This window comes from Gobio gobio (assembly GCF_949357685.1).
Source record: "Gobio gobio genome assembly, chromosome: 22".
Classification (NCBI taxonomy): domain Eukaryota; kingdom Metazoa; phylum Chordata; class Actinopteri; order Cypriniformes; family Gobionidae; genus Gobio; species Gobio gobio.
This window is the reverse complement of record NC_137118.1, coordinates 23,840,890-23,859,400: the sequence shown is the minus strand read 5'-3', so window position 1 is coordinate 23,859,400 and position 18,511 is coordinate 23,840,890. Positions and strand designations below refer to the sequence as shown.

The 18,511-nt window shown below is 41.1% G+C and overlaps 1 protein-coding gene across 1 annotated transcript; it reads right to left on the bottom strand.

Moving 5' to 3' along the window:
- Positions 1 to 15,244: 15,244 nt before the first annotated feature.
- LOC307118551 (uncharacterized protein) lies at positions 15,245 to 18,124 on the bottom strand. Its single transcript, XM_079804203.1, has 2 exons — positions 17,628 to 18,124; positions 15,245 to 16,908 (listed from the first exon to the last, which is right to left on the bottom strand). The coding sequence occupies exons 1-2, from the start codon at positions 18,007 to 18,009 to the stop codon at positions 15,863 to 15,865; spliced, it is 1,428 nt and encodes a 475-aa protein (XP_079660329.1). The 5' UTR covers positions 18,010 to 18,124; the 3' UTR covers positions 15,245 to 15,862.
- Between the last annotated feature and the right edge of the window lie 387 nt (positions 18,125 to 18,511).

Below are 18,511 nucleotides of genomic sequence, written 5' to 3'. Positions count from 1 at the left end.
TCAGAAATGCAGTTTTATATTTAGGTTATTTTCAGGCCTTTAACATTAAAGTATCATACATTTTTCCCTGAGTGAATTTCAATACAACTTTTCAGGGTAGAGGAGGCGTGCAAGATGGCGCCCTGATCACATGTACGTTTGTGAGCTCAGCAATCCCAAACTGTTTTATAATAGTTACAACGAAACTTTTTTTTTGTTGAGAATTTCCATTTATTAATGTCTTGAATTTTTGGAACAACGATAATGGGAGGATCTGAAAAGAGGAAAGGTGTGAAGAAGTCAGGGAAAACAGTGTCGGATACTCCTGCTGGATCTGCTGGCACAGGTGACGATAAACAAGCAGTCGAACGACATAACAGTACTCCTGCAACCGGGGTATTGAAGGACAGTTTGCTAGCCTAGAAATCTAGACGCACCCTAGCGTAGGGTTGCCACCCGTCCCGTAAAATACGGAATCGTCCCGTATTTACAAGCAAAATGACGCGTTCCGTATCAAACCAATACGGGACGCGATTTGTCCCGTATTTTACACAGGTCCACACATAGTTCAATAAACACATACGGAGTTTGCAGTGTGGAGAATACTGATAGCAAATATAAAGAATCAATTTCACAATAAGTAGTACAGGAGCTCATTTGTGCGTGATTGCGGGCTTTGTTGCTATAGCGGCGGAGTCTCGAGAACATGCGCTGTGCCAGAGTGTGCCTGTAAACTTGCGCGGTTTTTTAAAAACATGTCGAGCTTGCGTTGCGTCCACCGTTTGAAGAACGCAAGGGGATCTCCAGATATAGAACTGAATTAATATCAAAAAGGTATCAATGGGTCTGTCCAGTAACTCATGATGAACCTCAGGCCAACTGCACACTTTATGAGAAGCATTTCAGTGTCTCAGACTGTCTGACTGTGGTGACAGACCAGTCTATGTGACAGACACATCCGTGCTTCTAAAGGTAGGCCTATAGTTTTTTTTAATGGATAATATATTAATATAATATTCCAATACATTATCAGAGCTTGGCAGACAGAATTATTATTTTTTTAGACAGGTTAATTTATAGATTCTAGCCTAATAAATGTTATTATTAATTTATCATTTATTTAGGCTATATCATACATAATAAATAATCCTGTCATTTAAAGTTTATGACATTTAAAAAATATTTAGATAAAAATGGGACAAATAATTACACGATAATATAGTCATAATTTAAGTAAATTATTCAAAGAAAATAAACATTTTTAAAATTCAAAAAAGTGATTAGGCCTGGTTCAGAATTACTTCTTAAAGGGACAGTTCACCCAAAAATGAAAATTCTGTCATCATTTATTCACCCTCAAGTTGTTCCAAACATGTATACATTTCTTTGTTATGTTGAACACGTAGGAAGATTACTGTGGAAGTCAATGGTGCCCCCAAAGCAGCCTGGTACAAACTTTCTTCAAAATATCTTCTTTTGTGTAGGCCTACAGGAGAACAAAGAAACTCATACAGGTTTGGAACATCATGAGGCGTCATAAGTGCACCAAATAGGCTAAGAGTTCTTTAGAATTAAATAAAATAATCAAATGTAAAATAATATAGCATGTGTTCTGTTGCAAATTCACGTACTTGATCTGATGTTTTCTTATGGTTTATTATTGAGCTGTCAAGTTGTTAATGTTGAAATAATCATTTCATGACGTATTCTTTATTTCTGCCCTTTATGCAATTGTTTTTTAGGGGATTTTTTTTTTCGGGGGTGGATATTTGCTGTCAAAGTGAGGCCAAAGTGAATGGGAGTCAATGGGATGCTAACAGCAGGTGATGGCTTGGTTAGCAATGGCTGCCCCTATGGAAGGTACACTTTCCGGGGGCTGGATTACCCCGTTGGGAAAAACCAAACTCTGGTCAGGCCAATCACAGCGTGTGTAGAGTCGGTGGGCGGGCTTTACATAATGACGGTACGAGTTGCGGAGGTTCTGCGTGCCACTCGTAAACACAGAAGCTGGCGAACAGCGGTCTTTTGAATCGGCTTTGACTCTGGAAGACTTGGAGTTAAGCTTGGAGTTAAGCCGTAGTCAACGCTTCTCGTTTACTTTGAATGGGTGACGTCATGCGTTGCCGAACTGAATTGTGGGTTCCGTTGCGTCGCTTCACTCGCGTTGCAAGCATAGGTTGCAAGCGGCAAAAGTTGAAGATTTCTCAACTTTTCAAGCGCCAACGCAGGCGTCATCCAATCAGATCACCCTATGCAAATATCCTAGAGCAGACGCTAGCCAATAGCGTTCGTTTAAAACACTGGTGAATGAAGAGTGAAGAACGATCTAAAATGGAGGAAAAGCTAATAATTGCGGTGGGTAATCACCCGGTCCTTTACGACCAACAAGGCCGGACTTACCATTGGGCTTGACTGGGCTGAAGCCCATGGGCCCCGCCCAATAGGGGGCCCCGCCCTTTTACGTTGATTTTTTTCAATAATATGTCAGTCATTTAATTTTTAATTTAAAGTTTGTTGATTGGAAAACGTGCGTGCTTATTGGGCGCGAAAAGGTCCGAAATCCGTTCAAAATAAGGATGCTAATGTCAAGGCTTCTGAACGCCACTACAAACATCAGAAGAGACTCGATTGATGTCAGAAGTTCGCTTCGTTTGGATGATGTGAACACGGTCTTCCGAACTCGGGTGCGCACCCGCGAACCGTACCAGAGTCCCCTTAAAAAGGGTGGTCTGGGGTACGGTTCATGTGAACTCCGGTACGGTTCGCTGCTGATGTGAACGCAATCGTACTAAATCGCGGAAGTGAACCGATATTAATTACATATGATTTGATAAAAATGTGTGTTTGTGTGTGTTTCACTCATTTCCGCAATCGCAATCGAACTCGGGTTCGTTCCAGGCAATCGAACCAAGTGTGAAAGCACCCTAAAACTCATTTGAATGGTGAGTACTTGCCCAGAGAATGGTTGCTCTACCCACCATCCATCGGTTGTGTATTTTGTTTTGCTTGCCGCCTTTTTGGCAAAGTTTGCCGGTCAATCCCTTTTTGAGTCTGGCTATATGTGATGTAGTAGACATACTGTAGGTCAAAGTCAGCCTAACACTTCCTATATGTGTATGGAGATGTATATAATCTATACAATATGTCAGCACTTACCAAGAACAGTTTTTTTTTTTTTAAGATTTATACACTCATAGATTTAGCTATTTATATGTAATACAAATGATTTGTTTTTCAATATGGTTTCCAGGTAAATAAGTGTTTTATTCTCATTCTGACCAAGACATTTGTGCATTGCAATAAACACATGATCACTTTGAACTTTTTTAATCATTATTTATTTATTTATTGGAAAACTTTTTCAAGCTTCAATCAGTGGTCATATAAATACATTTTCACGTTTTGTATTTTTTCTTTTTTTTTTACATGTAACACTGTATACTGTACCAGTCACCTTTTGAAATTAGCTTTGCACTTCAAATAACGATTGGATCGATTATATTGTTACGCCACCAGATGGCGACAAATTACTTTTAAAAAACATTTGTCATTGAATCGTTCATTCAGGAGATTGGTTCAAAGATGCTGATTCATCTATGAAACGATTGTATTTGATTGAGGAATTTAATCATTCATTCAAACCCAAGTTTTTTTAAAATAAATAATTCAGATTAATTAAAAAATTTTATAGACTTCAGCAATTAACATAAATTATGTTATTTTGTTTAGTTGTTTGTTCAGAATCGTGATCTCTATTTTTATTCTCAGTTTATCCAGAATTGTGTTGCTCTAATACATAGCTTATGTATCATTTTGTTCTATTTAAAGTAATGTATAGAAGGTAGGGCCCGAAAGTGACTCAAGCCCAGGGGCCCCCACCACCCTAAGTCCTGCCCTGACGACCAATCATTGTTTACATACTGGGACACAAACCGGAGAGACCAGGCCTGGAAGGAGGTGGCAGAGACGGTTGGAGAATCTGGTATGTATCATGCTTGTATTCTGTCCGTGTACTCTGTTTATCATTGAATGACAGGCAGCATATCATATCATGTGTGGATCAAATAGGCGCTATCGCCCAGCCAAATGAGGAATAAAATATTAAAGTGATCAGTTTTCATACACAAAATAATGAATTACATTTGAGTGGAAGGTGGATTTGACCGTTTATCTGTCAGTTGGCTGGTAGATGGTAAACGCTTAAAAAAATGTATTTATTATGAACCTTGCATAATTGAAATCTATACCAGAACCTGTTTTATTTGGCATGTTTAATTCAGTTCTTATTTTAATAACTAAACAAGTTTAAACACTTGAGCAACACTTGTTGTATTTGAATGAATTGTTTAATTTATTTACATTTTTGCATGTCAGAGGATACATGTAGGACCCGATGGAAGTCACTGGGGGACAGATTTAGGAAGGAGAAGAAAAAAGAAAGGGAAATGACAAGGAGTGGGGCAGGGTCGCCTGGGACCCAACCCTGGCGTTTCATGGCGGTGTTGGGATTTCTCACACCATTCCTTCATGACCGTGAGACGTCCAGCAACATCCCCAGACGACCTCTGCCCCCTTCACATCAGTCCATCAGTCCAGAGCCAGAGGAGGACAGCCAGGTCAGAGAAGACAGCCAGGCCATCACCCAGCAAGCCCCTTCAAGCAGAGGAGATGAGGCAGGCAGTGACACAGGCAGGCAGAACCTAACAAAGCTCTCAAATACATTATTATTTCAGTACTATCAAGGAGGGTTAAGTCATTTAGAAAATCAATGTCAATCTGTGTAGAGCTGAACCATATGCTGCAAAGTTTAGGCCACACAACCGTTGACACCTAATGCGTAATAACGTTATATAATAAATTATTTCAAAGAATGATTTGACATTAAAATCATGCCATGTTCATTGATTATCAATTGTTGCTGTAACTATGCAGGCAGACAGACAGAGCAGGAGGAAACTGTCGAGATCAATGACAAGGGTAGGAAGAGAAAAAAAAAGGGAAATGTCTTCTTTTGAGAGAGGACTGTTGGCAGCAATTGAGCCCCTGACGCAGATGACCACGCTGCCACATCCACCACCACCGCCGCCGCCTCCAACACCAGCAGCAGATGAAGACGAGGTTTTCTTTCAGAGCCTCTTGCCGTCCCTTCGTAGGCTTTCTGTGCTGAGGAGGGCCAGGCTTCTGCACACACACACACATACATATTACATACATACAGCACTAAAATAAACATATTAAAATAATCGTATGGCTGTATTGTTTTCTCATGTTCATATAGAATAATACAGTAAGTATTTTAAATTTGTCGTATCATACAGCGCTGTCGACGCAATACAATCACTTAAAGGGATAGTTCTCCCAAAAATGTAAATTCTGTCATCATTTACTCACCCTCAAGTTGTTCCAAACCTGTATGAGTTTCTTTGTTCTGTGAAGGCCTTTGTATTTTCTCTCCAGTGAAAATCTGCTCAAATCATGAATGTATTAGTTGAAAACAGGGCTGAAAGGGCAAAGGCTATGTACATTATGACATGGTGATGAAAATATAAAACCAACATGTTAATTTAATGTAAAAAATAATTGTTATGACACTTGGAATCTGCACTTTTAAGAAAAATATAGGTAGCTCTTAAAAGAGCTTTTGGGTTTTGTGGCTCTGAAAAGAGCCTTTGGCGTATTCTATGAATTCGGCTGCCATGGCACTGCACCCTCCTGGTTGAAGTAGTAGGCACAGTACGTCTCTCGGAGTTGGATAGCTCTACGGGTGGCATTGTTGGAGCCCATCCTTGGTGCATCTCGCAGGGCCTCAGGAGCTGAAGATGGCTCAATGGTGGGTTCAGCTCTGTGTGCGCATCTTCTCCCCCTTTCCAGCAGGGGCGGACTGGCCATCTGGCGTACCGGGCGTTTTCCCGGTGGGCCGCTGGACAATGTGGGCCTGCCCGTTGCTACGTAAATATATGAAGAATAAATTATAGTAAAACTACGTAGCCTATATCCTTCCGTCAGCCCAGACGAATGGCCCGCGCAGCCCTCTTGAGGCAAAACTCCATGCAAAACTCTAATCTATAGCCTGCTCAGTCCCAGTGTCTCAGTGGTGTAAAAGCGCTCGTCAATGTCAAAATGTTTGCGATATCCAATCAAATTCGACGAGGCGGGATTTACTGTGCACAGCAGCCGAGCAGCGCGGGCGACACTTGAATGCGAGCCGAGGTAAGAGCTGAATACGAGTCAATGGGCAGCAATATTTCCCGACTGTTAACGATTTTAAAAATGTTAAACGACGGACATTAATTTCCAGGGATGTAAACTACTGTTGAGCTTTCAGAATGAATCAGATTATAATGCCTTTTACGTCATTCGTCGTCAAAGAATTGTAGCAACAATGACCCGATTCAATCAGATTTTGGGCCGAATACATCACCGGATGAGGCTTCTACACACCAACTCGTGACTCTCCTAATCAAATCAGACATAGACAATGGGGTGTGTGTGTAAGAGATATCGAAGTTAATGAACAACCACGATGTCCGCCAGATTGTCTGAGTCTACAGAATGGAGCATCGAATTGTACCGCCTGAAGGCATCCACATGACTTTACACACACACACATATCAGCGCTGAAAGAAGACAATTCTTGCACGACACGTGTTACTTAAAACATGGGACTTAAAGAACTGTCTTAATAATGTTCAAATATATATAATCCGTTGATTTCATGTCTTTATACAATGTATTAGAATAACTAGGATGTTTACTGTTGCCAATCAAAACCTGTATGCCAGTAACTGTGATAATCTTGTATATCTGGACGCGCAAATCGCAGAATGACCGTTCTTAGTATCTCTGTTATCGCAAAATTATGACTAGGCCAAATTTGGTTCAAAAATCAGATTTTGATGCATAATTTCAGAAATACCAGCTTTCTAAAGAAAAAGAGGCTTAGAATTTCCACCCTATTGATTAACTCAGAGGAGGGGGGTTCAGAGAACAATGGAACACTCGCGCCTTCTCGAGAAGATCTCTCCACGGACGTGATTGGATCTTTCCATAAGTCGGGCTCGGCCACTCCATCTATAAATGCAGAAGTTATCATGAACTCCTTGCGCTCCGCCATTCCGCCACTACAAGGACCCTGGCCTTTGACCTTCCTTTGAGAGAGGGATTCCTTTGGCACCAAGCCAAGAGAGAGAGACCTGCAACTTCTGGAGCGACTTTCCTGAACTTCACAGAAATTCTCCAGACTCACCTCCTTAGCGAACTTCCACGACGATTCGAACTCAGACACGTACACGAGAGAGCCTAATGCAAGTATTATATTTCACCTTTAACTGCTTGTACGAGGTTGTCTGAATTAATCCTGATTCACGAAATCATAAATGTCTGAAGGGTTTTGGTGAAGTGATTGAACTGTCTGTCTCTCTCTCTCTCTCTCTCTCTCTCTCTCTCTCTCTCTCTCTCTCTCTCTCTCTCTCTCTCTCATCTCTCTCATCTCTCTCTCCCTCGTGGATTCTCTCTTTCCATCATTCTTTTCCCTTTGATTTTATTCGTTAAGTTTGATTTTTCCTTGTTTGTACCATATCGTTTGTTTCTCCTATATATATGCATATTTACCCCCGTGTGATTCGTAGCTTTGTATTCTATAGTGTTTTATTAAAACTCAATAATTGCATTAAACTGAATCCTTATTGTTTTGCTCACAAATCTCGAAGTCACTGAAGCGTAAGATCTAAGCTACCCATTTAAGCTTGATTTTCATGTATTACTACTTTAGTAATACAAATTGTGCAAACATAAGAGATATTATTTGTCCTGATCAAACAGATCAATGTTTCTTAAGGTTTGTAAGATTGATAATTGATGAAGAAATCAATTTGGATAAAGGTTACTTTTAAATGATTAAAGGTTCCGTTATACGTTAATTTTTCTGTACAACAAGCTAATAATATTCATAAACTCATGAATATTCATACCATTTGAATTAATTATTCCCCAGAACTTATTGTTGTTACAGAATGCACAAAGAAACATTAGCGTAGGTGTCGCAGTTTTCAGCATATCAGAGGGAATGTTTGTCTTTCTGTTTCCAGGCTTTCTTCAGTAATTTCACAATCATTTTCAAATGATTCATAATACTCAAAATATCTTTCTCATATATCATGCTAAAACTGGCAACTTTCATATTCAAGTGGCCAATGGAAAGTGACATATGAAAATAAATATATAATTTGCTAGTTACATGCATTATTTTACACACTGGTAATCAAAAGTTTGAAATAATTAAGACTTTTTAAATTGTTTTTGAAAGAAGAAGGCTGAATTTATTTGATCAAAAATACAGTAAAACCACAAATATTAAGAAATATTGATACAATTTCCAATAGGCCTAGTTGTTTTCTATGAGAATGTATTGTAAAATGTAATTTATTTCTGTAAAAGCTGACTTTTCAGCATCATTACTTCAGTAAGTGTCACATGATCCTTCAGAAATCATTTTAATATGCTGTATTTTTCATATCATTTTTAAACTCTTTTCCACTATTTGAGCTCAATTCCATAAAATTACAGATGTCTAGATACTATAGCCACTAGAAAGGCACCCTAAAACAGTCCACATTCTGCACTACATCCTAAGTCTTCTAGACCAGAGTCCTGCACGGGTGACGGGTGACCCGCGAATATTGCTGAAACGGGTGAAAAACATCCTACTGTGTCGGATACGGGTGCGGGTCGGACAAGGGAGAACACGGGTCTAAACACGGGTTTTAAAAAGTCACGTGCAAACGAATATAGGCCTATATATAAAAATATATGCATGTATATTGTAGATGTGTTCCTGAAAATATGCATATACAAAAATATGCCTTGCCTGTATTTCAAGTTGATTTTCAAATCCATATCAGTTTATTTGTTCTCCTCCCAGGAGAATCACAACCGCGCGCGCGCTCTGCCTGCACTCGTCGAGATGGATCATGAGGAGTTGAAGAAAAGATAGCCGCAAATGTGGAAGTTCATCGCTGAGGAAGCACGCAGCTAACTGTGGTAACAAAACCAAGCACACGCAGTTCAATCGAACAGTATTTTTGTTATGGTTCCTGAGTTTAGTCTCTTAATAACACTGTCTTAGTAGCCTACATTAAGCCACTTTTGTACTTTTGTACATAGTATACGTTATTAGTATTATGTTCACTGAGTTTGGTCTCTTAATAACAGTGTCTTACCTACATTAAGCCACGTTAAGCGTTTTAGAATGTCCCGAAGTTGTCCTTAAGTTAATGGTCGTGTAATAACTTATGTATGCTGGCAATAAACATTTTTGTAAGTGTGTCTGTAGTAAACGTTGTTTGTACGGGAAGAAGGAGGCGGGAACCGGCGGACAATCAAAACATTTAATCAAAATAAAATGGCGGCGACAGCCCCTCACGGTCGACTGCCGCCTACATACAAACAAACACAAAATGAAAATAAAAAGCTGCAGCCCCTCACGGACGACTGCAGCGAACACAAAATAAAACATAACACAAAATCCAGGCCTGGTCCTCTCTCGTCCCTCACTGTCGTCGCTCCTCCTTTATAGTCCCTCACTCCTCCGCGAGGGCCGAGATCGCTGCGGCGCTCAGCTGGCGCTCATCCTCCCTGATGTGCGCCGCCTCGTCCCGCCCTCACGGTCCCTCGGCCTCGCTGCTCGCCACATACCCCCAACGCCCTTCGCAGGCGATCACGGCGGCCGCGGGACCTGGGGGTAAGAACAGCGAGGTGAGAGAACGGAGCGGGGAGCATGAGGAGCGACAGAGACGAGAGAGTGGAGAGAGGAGAAAAGAAAAAAAAAAAAAAAAAAATTCTGGTCCGGTTCCCAGACACACTGCCGCTCGGTCCTCAGCCAGCCGAGAGGCTCTTCCTCGCGGTGCCATGCGGTGGTACTGGACGGCCGGTGGACGGCTCGACACTCCTCCGCCCCCTGGCGGCTGGCGGTGGCTCCTCCTTCTGAGGGCGGCCGGAAGCGAGTCCCCGTCCCGCGCTCCCTGCTCCTCCCCAACCTGGCGGACGGCAGCGCTCCGGCTCCTCCCCAATATGGCGGGCGGCAGCAGGCTTCGGCTCCGGGCAAGCGCTGGGGACTCCTTCGCCCCCTCGCGGACGGCAGCCACCCCACCTCGACCCAGGGGCACGGCAGCGAGCTCTCCGTCCCACCGACCTTCATCCGCTCCAGCACCACCGCTTCGGGCAGCCGCTCGCGGACTTCTCTCCTCCGCGCTGCCCGAACTCCGCGGCACCGCGATCCCCCTCAGCTGCGAGGGCTCTTCGACAGCGTGTCCCTCCTTCCTCCCGGGTTTCGGCACCACTGTAGTAAACGTTGTTTGTACGGGAAGAAGGAGGCGGGAACCGGCGGACAATCAAAACATTTAATCAAAATAAAATGGCGGCGACAGCCCCTCACGGTCGACTGCCGCCTACATACAAACAAACACAAAATGAAAATAAAAAGCTGCAGCCCCTCACGGACGACTGCAGCGAACACAAAATAAAACATAACACAAAATCCAGGCCTGGTCCTCTCTCGTCCCTCACTGTCGTCGCTCCTCCTTTATAGTCCCTCACTCCTCCGCGAGGGCCGAGATCGCTGCGGCGCGCAGCTGGCGCTCATCCTCCCTGATGAGCGCCGCCTCGTCCCGCCCTCACGGTCCCTCGGCCTCGCCACAGTGTCTATAATGTAATATGCTAAACTGACTTTATTGCGGGTGCGGGTCGGGCGTCGGTTCTATTTTAAGCGGGTCGGGTCGGGTGCGGATTTTAATTAGTGCTGTTGTCGGAGAAGGGGTCGGATGCGGTTTTAAGCACTGCGGGTACGGGCGGGTGCGGGTTTACAAAATCGGAGCTGTGCAGGACTCTGTTCTAGACAATAGCATTTTATATGGTCTGATTTTATGGTAGGTATTGAACTTAATGATATTAAACTACAGTGTATGGAAAAGAGAAATCAAAATTTGTATACAAAAAAAAATAAATACAATTTGCCATGTGCACCAGGAAAGACAAATTATAAACTGAAGAAGTATGCCTGTCATTCAGTATGATAAGCATTTCAATAAAACAATTCATATAATTCATATTTTTGAATAAATAGCTTCTGTGTTTAAAATTGCCCTGTGTATAATGAGCTGGTGGGTTTATGGTGAGGTGTGTTGCACACCGGGTGTGATGGGCCGCTTTGTGCCAGAAAGTCCAGGGCCACTTTTTTGCCCCAGTCCACCCCTGCTTTCCAGTGTCTTCATGCGCAGGAAGTTGTGCAACACACATGTGGCCTTCACACACACCTCTGCAACCTCTGGACTGGTTGCAATGACACGGGCGGTACATCCGCCACCAAGCTGAGAGGATGCCAAAGGCGCACTCAACTACCAACCTAGCCCGGCTGAGGCGGTAATTGAACACCCTTTTCTCTGGTGGGATGTGATGTCCAGGGTATGGCCGCAAGAGGTTGGTCATCAGTGGGAAGCCCTCATCCCCGGCAGATTGACCATTATTTGGCTTGACACCGGAGTGGTCTGGATCAGGTGATGATGGACCAGGATCGGCTTGGGTTCCTGTCAGGTCGGGGTTGGACTTCTGGTCAAGTCTCGAGCTCAAGCCCTCCACCAAGGACAGCAAGTGTTATCTCCTATCCAATACAAAGATTATATGAACATGTGAACTCATGAATGTTTTTTTTTTTTTTAGCTGATTTACAACAGAACTGAATTCTTGCAATTGCATCACTAATTGTGTTATTTTCCTGTTTATTACTGTGAAGCTGCTGTGAAACAATCTGTATTTTATAAAGCGCCGTATAAATGAAGCTGACTTGACTTGACTATAACAAGAACATGAACACAAATTTGAAAACCTCACTACAAATAATCCAGAATTGAAGATAAATGATATTAATCCTACTCTGTCTGTTACACTACCTCACACCTGAAATCACTGATCGAGTGAATCTCCTGAACTTCTCCTGAACTTCTCCAGATCATTTCTAATCCATTCATGTTGTAACACCTGCTCTAACGTCGGCCGTTTCGTTGGATCCCGGGCTAGGCACTGGCTAATCAGATCACTGCATTCTGTACACATTTTATTAAGGAGAGAGCTGGTTAGTCATGATGACCATGTGACACGAATGTTGGCAATTATGAAAACAGCATCTGGTGAACTATAAACTGAATGCATTTCAACTTGAAACATCTTACATACTTCACCTTTACCTGTTTCTAAACAGAGCCTTTGCTTTATGTGTGTGTGTTTATCGATATTCTTCACTCACCTTTGGATAAGTTGGAGTTCTGAAATGTAACTTTGGCCTGTGTGATTTCCGTTCTATTGCCAAAGGGAGAACGTCCGTTAACCATCAGGTACAACAACACCCCTAGAGCCCAGACATTTGCTGGGACGGCGTGGAATCGAGATTCTGTGAAGACTTCAGGTGGGCAGTAAGAAGGTAATCCTGTGAGCAAGACATTTTTGCACATTGTTGAGCAATTTCTTCAAAGCATCAAATAATCAGAAAGTCACTACATCCAGGTTTCCACACTCCAAAAATACTCACCACGGTATATTTTTGTCTCGTAGCCATCACCACTAAGTAGCTGACCGCAGCCAAAGTCGATCAGCTTGAGCTCTAACGTGTTTGTCTTCACCAGGAAATTCTCTGCATGAACGTCATTATGAAAAACGCCATGCTCGATGCAGTGCTGTACCGCCAGCGCAGCCTGTCGCAGGATGACCCGTGCTGTTGTTTCATCCAGTTGACACGAATGACGAATGATGAAGTCCAGCAAGCTCTCGCAGGGGTCAGGGAACTCCATTATGAGAACGAATGTCCGAGGATGTTCAAACCAGTCGTACAGTCGGACGACGTAGGGGCTTATGGGTTCATGCCTCATCATTAGCAGCAGCGCCACTTCTGTAACGAGAGGTTCGGGATGCCCGGGCTAGAGAAAAGTAGTAGACAGAAGGTTAGCTGGGTAAAAATCTGAAGAAAACCTATCATTTTTAAATGTACTTTTCTTTGATCTTTACAGACACGATCATCAGAGCCTTTCCAGGTTTATTGATCTATTACATTTACACCTAATGCTTCCTACAGGTGTATTGACTACAGTAATCAGCACTTAAACAACAAACAGCACTTAAACAACAAATACAACTTTTGACCAACTTACAATATCAAGATAACGATCATTGTCAATCTTGTGCATCTGCTTGATGGCAACCTGCAAAAAAAAAAACAGCGTTCAATAACGGTATTCAAGCGCCTGACTTTGCACATAACATTTACGATTTGAGCATCTAAGTATTAACCCATCTGTATTAAGAATGTTTTGATGCATGCAAGAGCAAAAATGTTTGTACAATTCAGCAAGATTGCTTTACCTTTTTGCCATCAAACTTCCGTGTTCCCTTGAACACTCTCCCAAAAGTTCCGGATCCAATCATCTCTCCCACGTTATCCACCTTTTTCCTGGTTAGCGAAATTACCCATGATTCATAGCGGGTTTGAACCGGAAGTCGGTTGTCCTTTTCCGGTTCGAAGCTTGTGTACGTTTGATAGCTTGTAGCTCGCTATCTTGTTTGCTGTAAACGCCGGTGTTTCTCCATGGATGACGCACAAATGGACAAAAAACGGAGATGGATACACACTATGGATGATTTAACAAGTCGTGACGACAGTACTGTAACAGTCCCTCATCCATCCCGTCTGACGGACTGGTTAGATGACATGAAGCAATGGCCCGATGTTAGCTACATCGACGTTGTTAACTACCTTTTATTTTCTGAAGGTGTTGACGGCGAAGAATTGCGTAATTACAAAAGCACAGAAGCATATACTTACTTGCATAGTAACAAAATAGGTACAGTATTGTTGAAGAAACACAGCGGTTTTATATTTTTGAAGGCAGCAGTAGAGCCCAGTCAGAGTGTCAATAAAGCTAAACATACAGCATGGGTAATGCTGAGGGAAAGTGGAGTCATTGAGACAGTCGGCTGCTCTTGCATTGCCGGGTTAGGGAAGTCATGTAGCCATGCAGCAGCTATTCTATGGAAGGTAAAAATAAAAAAAAAACTACATATGCACAGCACTTGACAAAATTTACTTTTACACTTGTAATTTAATATACTTATGTTCATGCTTACTGTCTTTGTTATTAACATTACTATTAATAATAGCAATGTTAATAGTAAGTGAATAAATAACCAAGACAGTATTGACAATGATGCCATTATTGCAGGTGCAAAATGCAGTGATTGGTGGAAAGACAGGGCTTGCATGTACAGATGAGCAGCGCAGGTGGAATGCAGGGACATCAAAGAACATTGAGCCTAAACGTCTGAGTCAGATTAACTTCAGGCACCACAAGGCAGAACAGCAATACAGTGTTAACTGTAGGGCTGTAGCCAGTCAACCACTCCCAAATACACCACATCATATGTCACACAAAGATTTCAGAGACAGTGTGGACAAAGCCCCCCTCCAACCACTTTTTGTCCTAAAGAACACTTTAATTGGGAAGTGTTATAATGCCTCACCATCAGCAGAACAACCTAGCGCTTACAGTGCAGTTCATGACAAATTTCTTCAGCCACATCAGATACACAATAACGAGCTTAGCTGTAATTCATGCAAGGCATTCTACCAGGCATACGTTGAAGTTAGTGATGCCCAAGCAGCTCAATTAGAATTAGAAACCAGAGAACAAAGTGCCTCTGATTTGTGGCACAATTGTAGAAAAATCAGACTTACAGCAAGTTCTGCAAAAAAGGTTCCCGTCCATGCAACCACAAGCAGTGACAAATTTCTATGTGAGCACATATATCCCTCATTTCGTGGTAACTATTCAACTAACTATGGAAAAGCAAATGAATGTAAAGCTTGCCAAGAGCTAAAAGAAGAGGGCATGAGCATTACTCATAGGGGCACTGTTGTGAGTGTCCAAGAACCATGGCTCTCTGCCAGTCCTGATGGGGTCATTGACTCGTGTGTGCTACTGGAAGTAAAATGTCCAGTGCCAACCCAGCCCTCACTTACTGTACAGCTTACTCAGAAATGCAGTGATGTCAAACTAGTAGATGGAGAGCTGCAATTGCAAAAAACTGGCAGTAGGGGATATTACATGCAAATACAGCTTACAATGTTTTGCACAGGTCTAAAATCTGCTACCCTTTTGATCTGGACACCCAAAGAGCATGTTTCCCTTACAGTGCAGTATGATGAGGCATTTGTGAGGGAGCAAGTCAAGCGATTGAGAGGTTTTTATTTCTCACGTATGCTACCTCGGCTTGTAGATGAATATGCTGCAGGACGGTTCAAGCTAAATAAAAGATACATGGAGGTAATGGACAAGGTTCAGTGAACATCTGCACATGTGGCATATAAAAAGGAAAACATTCACACGTCATATTTGAAAAGTTGTTAACATTGAATGTAGTTTAATATACAGTATACCAATTTAGTTGAAAAATACATATTTACATGCTGTACAACAACAAATGTTCACATACACTACACTTTTTGTAGCATTTTAGCCATTGTGGTATCATTTAATTTTCATCAGTTCATTATATACTGTAAATACTATTGTATATACATGGATCACATTAAATCATTAAACTTTGTTAGGCCTATATACAGATCAGTCTCAGGTTGACACTTGTAGTTCTGAAAGTTTAGTTGCACAACATAAGGTAATGTTTATGTATGTTTAATGTATGCCTTAGTTTGAGGTAATTGTTTTTAAAGAAAACATTTTCTGAAATGCAATGTAATATGGCACTTAATGTTTCGTTTTTGAGTGATATTTTAAACAATGTAGGCAATAAAAATGTTGCTATTTCCGCAAATTAAACTAGCTCTTCAATTTCGCACAAGATCCTCCCTCAGATTAACAAGAGCAGCGCACACTCTTAGAATCTTGTCAATTTTAGGAGCCATAGTGATTGGAACAACCTGGGACAGTATTTTGTAAACTTTCAAACGGCGAATTGCTCTTTCAACATGAATTCTCACATGTGCAATTCGTCTAGTACTTGTCACCTGTTCCTCTGTTAGCTGTCCACGCTTTTTTGTGAAAGACGGCATTACTAACTTCACCTTTCTCTCAAACAGCAAGTCTTTTATGGTAAAGCCTCTATCTGCCATGACCTCATCTCCAGGCATTAAGTAGTCCAATATGCCCGAGTCCATAGTGATAAATTTGTCACTGCATCGTCCTCCATATGCTGCAGAAATGAACATAATTAGTCCACATGGGGCAACAGCTACCAGGTATTTCACAGTGTTATGCGAATAATAATGACTGTATGTTTCTCCTCTGGAATCAAGGTTTTTGGGTTTCTGTAAAAGGCTCTCACTGCAGTCTATAATACATGTTGTACTGGGAAAATTCCTCTTGAAGGCTGCAGGCATGGTTGCCCGAATAGTTTCTCTTGGAAGCCATGGAATTAGAGGTCTTAAAACTTCCTCTAGTTTGTCGATCCAATATGAGAGTATCTTGCTAGCCATGCTCAGTGATACATGAAACTGTCTGCTTAGATCACCTATTACACGGTTAGTTTTTAATTTCATAAGTGTCATGAGAACTTGATCTCGAACAGGCATTGCAAATGAATTACTGGCATGTCCTTCCAGTGTTGATGCAAAAATGTCAAATGTTTCTAGATCTAGACCAGTGTAGAGCAAAGCATCCGCGTTACATTGAAGCAAAAAGTAGGCAATATCATCACATTGAGTCATCTTATCCTGCACATCTTTTCTGCTGGCGGCCTTGCAGTAATTATGATCTTGCCGGGCAGGGTCCTCCCACTGTGTATGGACTGAGTGTAACTGTTGATGAATGGGAGTTGCAGAACTTGAGTTGCTGATCTGGTCTGAAGCAGTTGTGGACAGGTCCGCTGAGCAGTCTGACCAAAACAAAAGTATTGCCAAAGTTACACAGTAGGAAAGTAAACACTAGAAGTACAACATTTCATAATTTACCAGTAAATGTACATTTTGTATTAATTATTATTATTTTCAGTTTCCAGCCCAACGTTATATAAGCAGTATTTTTATATATAAGCAGTATTTTTATATATAAGCAGTATTTTTATATATATATATATATATATATATATATATATATATATATATATATATATATATATATATATATATATATATATATATATATATATATATATATATACACACACACATACATATATATATACACACACACATACATATATATATACACACACACATACATATATATATACACACACACATACATATATATATATATACACACACACATACATATATATATATACACACACACATACACATATACACATACACACACACATACACATATATATATATATATATATATATATATATATATATATATATATATATATATATATATATATATATATATATATATATATATATATATATATATATATATATATATATATATACACATACATACATACATATATACATGTATATATATACACATACATATATACATACATACATATATACATACATACATACATATATATATACATAAAAAATACTGGTGTGTTTATATATATTTAAATATATACTGTAAAGTTACAGTTTAACTTACGAGGTCTGTTTTCGATGTCTTCATTGCTGCTGCTAGCCGTTTCCGACACAGTTAGCCGGACTAGCTTTCTCCTCGTCTTCGGAGGAGGTCGGTCATAGCCCAGGTAAAGCTCCGGATCAGGATACAGTTCGGTTGGCTTTTTTTTTACGAAATGGAAAGAGCAAACATACACTTTCTTTGGAGGGTGTTTTAGTTTCAAAGCTGCAAGCCACGCTGTTTTGCGTTCCTCATTCCTTGGCATGGAGTGCAAAGCATAGGGCGATGGACACGGACAATTTCTTCGAAGTTGTTGATGTTCGAAGCAAGACGTTTCCGACAAAATCTTCAATTTTTTTGAATTGTTATGGCAACCAACAACGGCACAAGTTGAACCTGAGCTCATGTTAACAACATTTAAACAAAACTTATTCTAATCAACGTAATGTTTGTTGCCTTCTCTGTCGATATCATGGCACGCTAGTAGAGGTTAGCCGCTGAACAGGAAACACAATACCGGAAACCGGAAGTAAGTCAGGACCCATTGGTTGCTGGAGAAACAGGCGGATAGAGAGTCTCAAAGGAGTCTGAAAAACAAAATATGAGAAATGTATGAGCTTGCAAACAAGACGATAATAATACTGTTTAAAACAATGTTGGAGAAATAATGTCTTTAATAATTTTAATAATAAATAATACTTTTACTTTAAAAAAAGGTTCCCAGTAAAATGAAATCCAATGTGACTGTACACTGCCCAGCCTTATTTCAGTCTCACCTGTTGAGCTCGTGTTCACAGGTGAAGCCTCCATAAGGCCATTTGAAGTCTCCGTTGGCTCGACGGGAACTTGACCTGGCAGCGGATGGCACATCCACTCTTCGTCGCTCCAACTGCCCTGTTCGTTTCGGC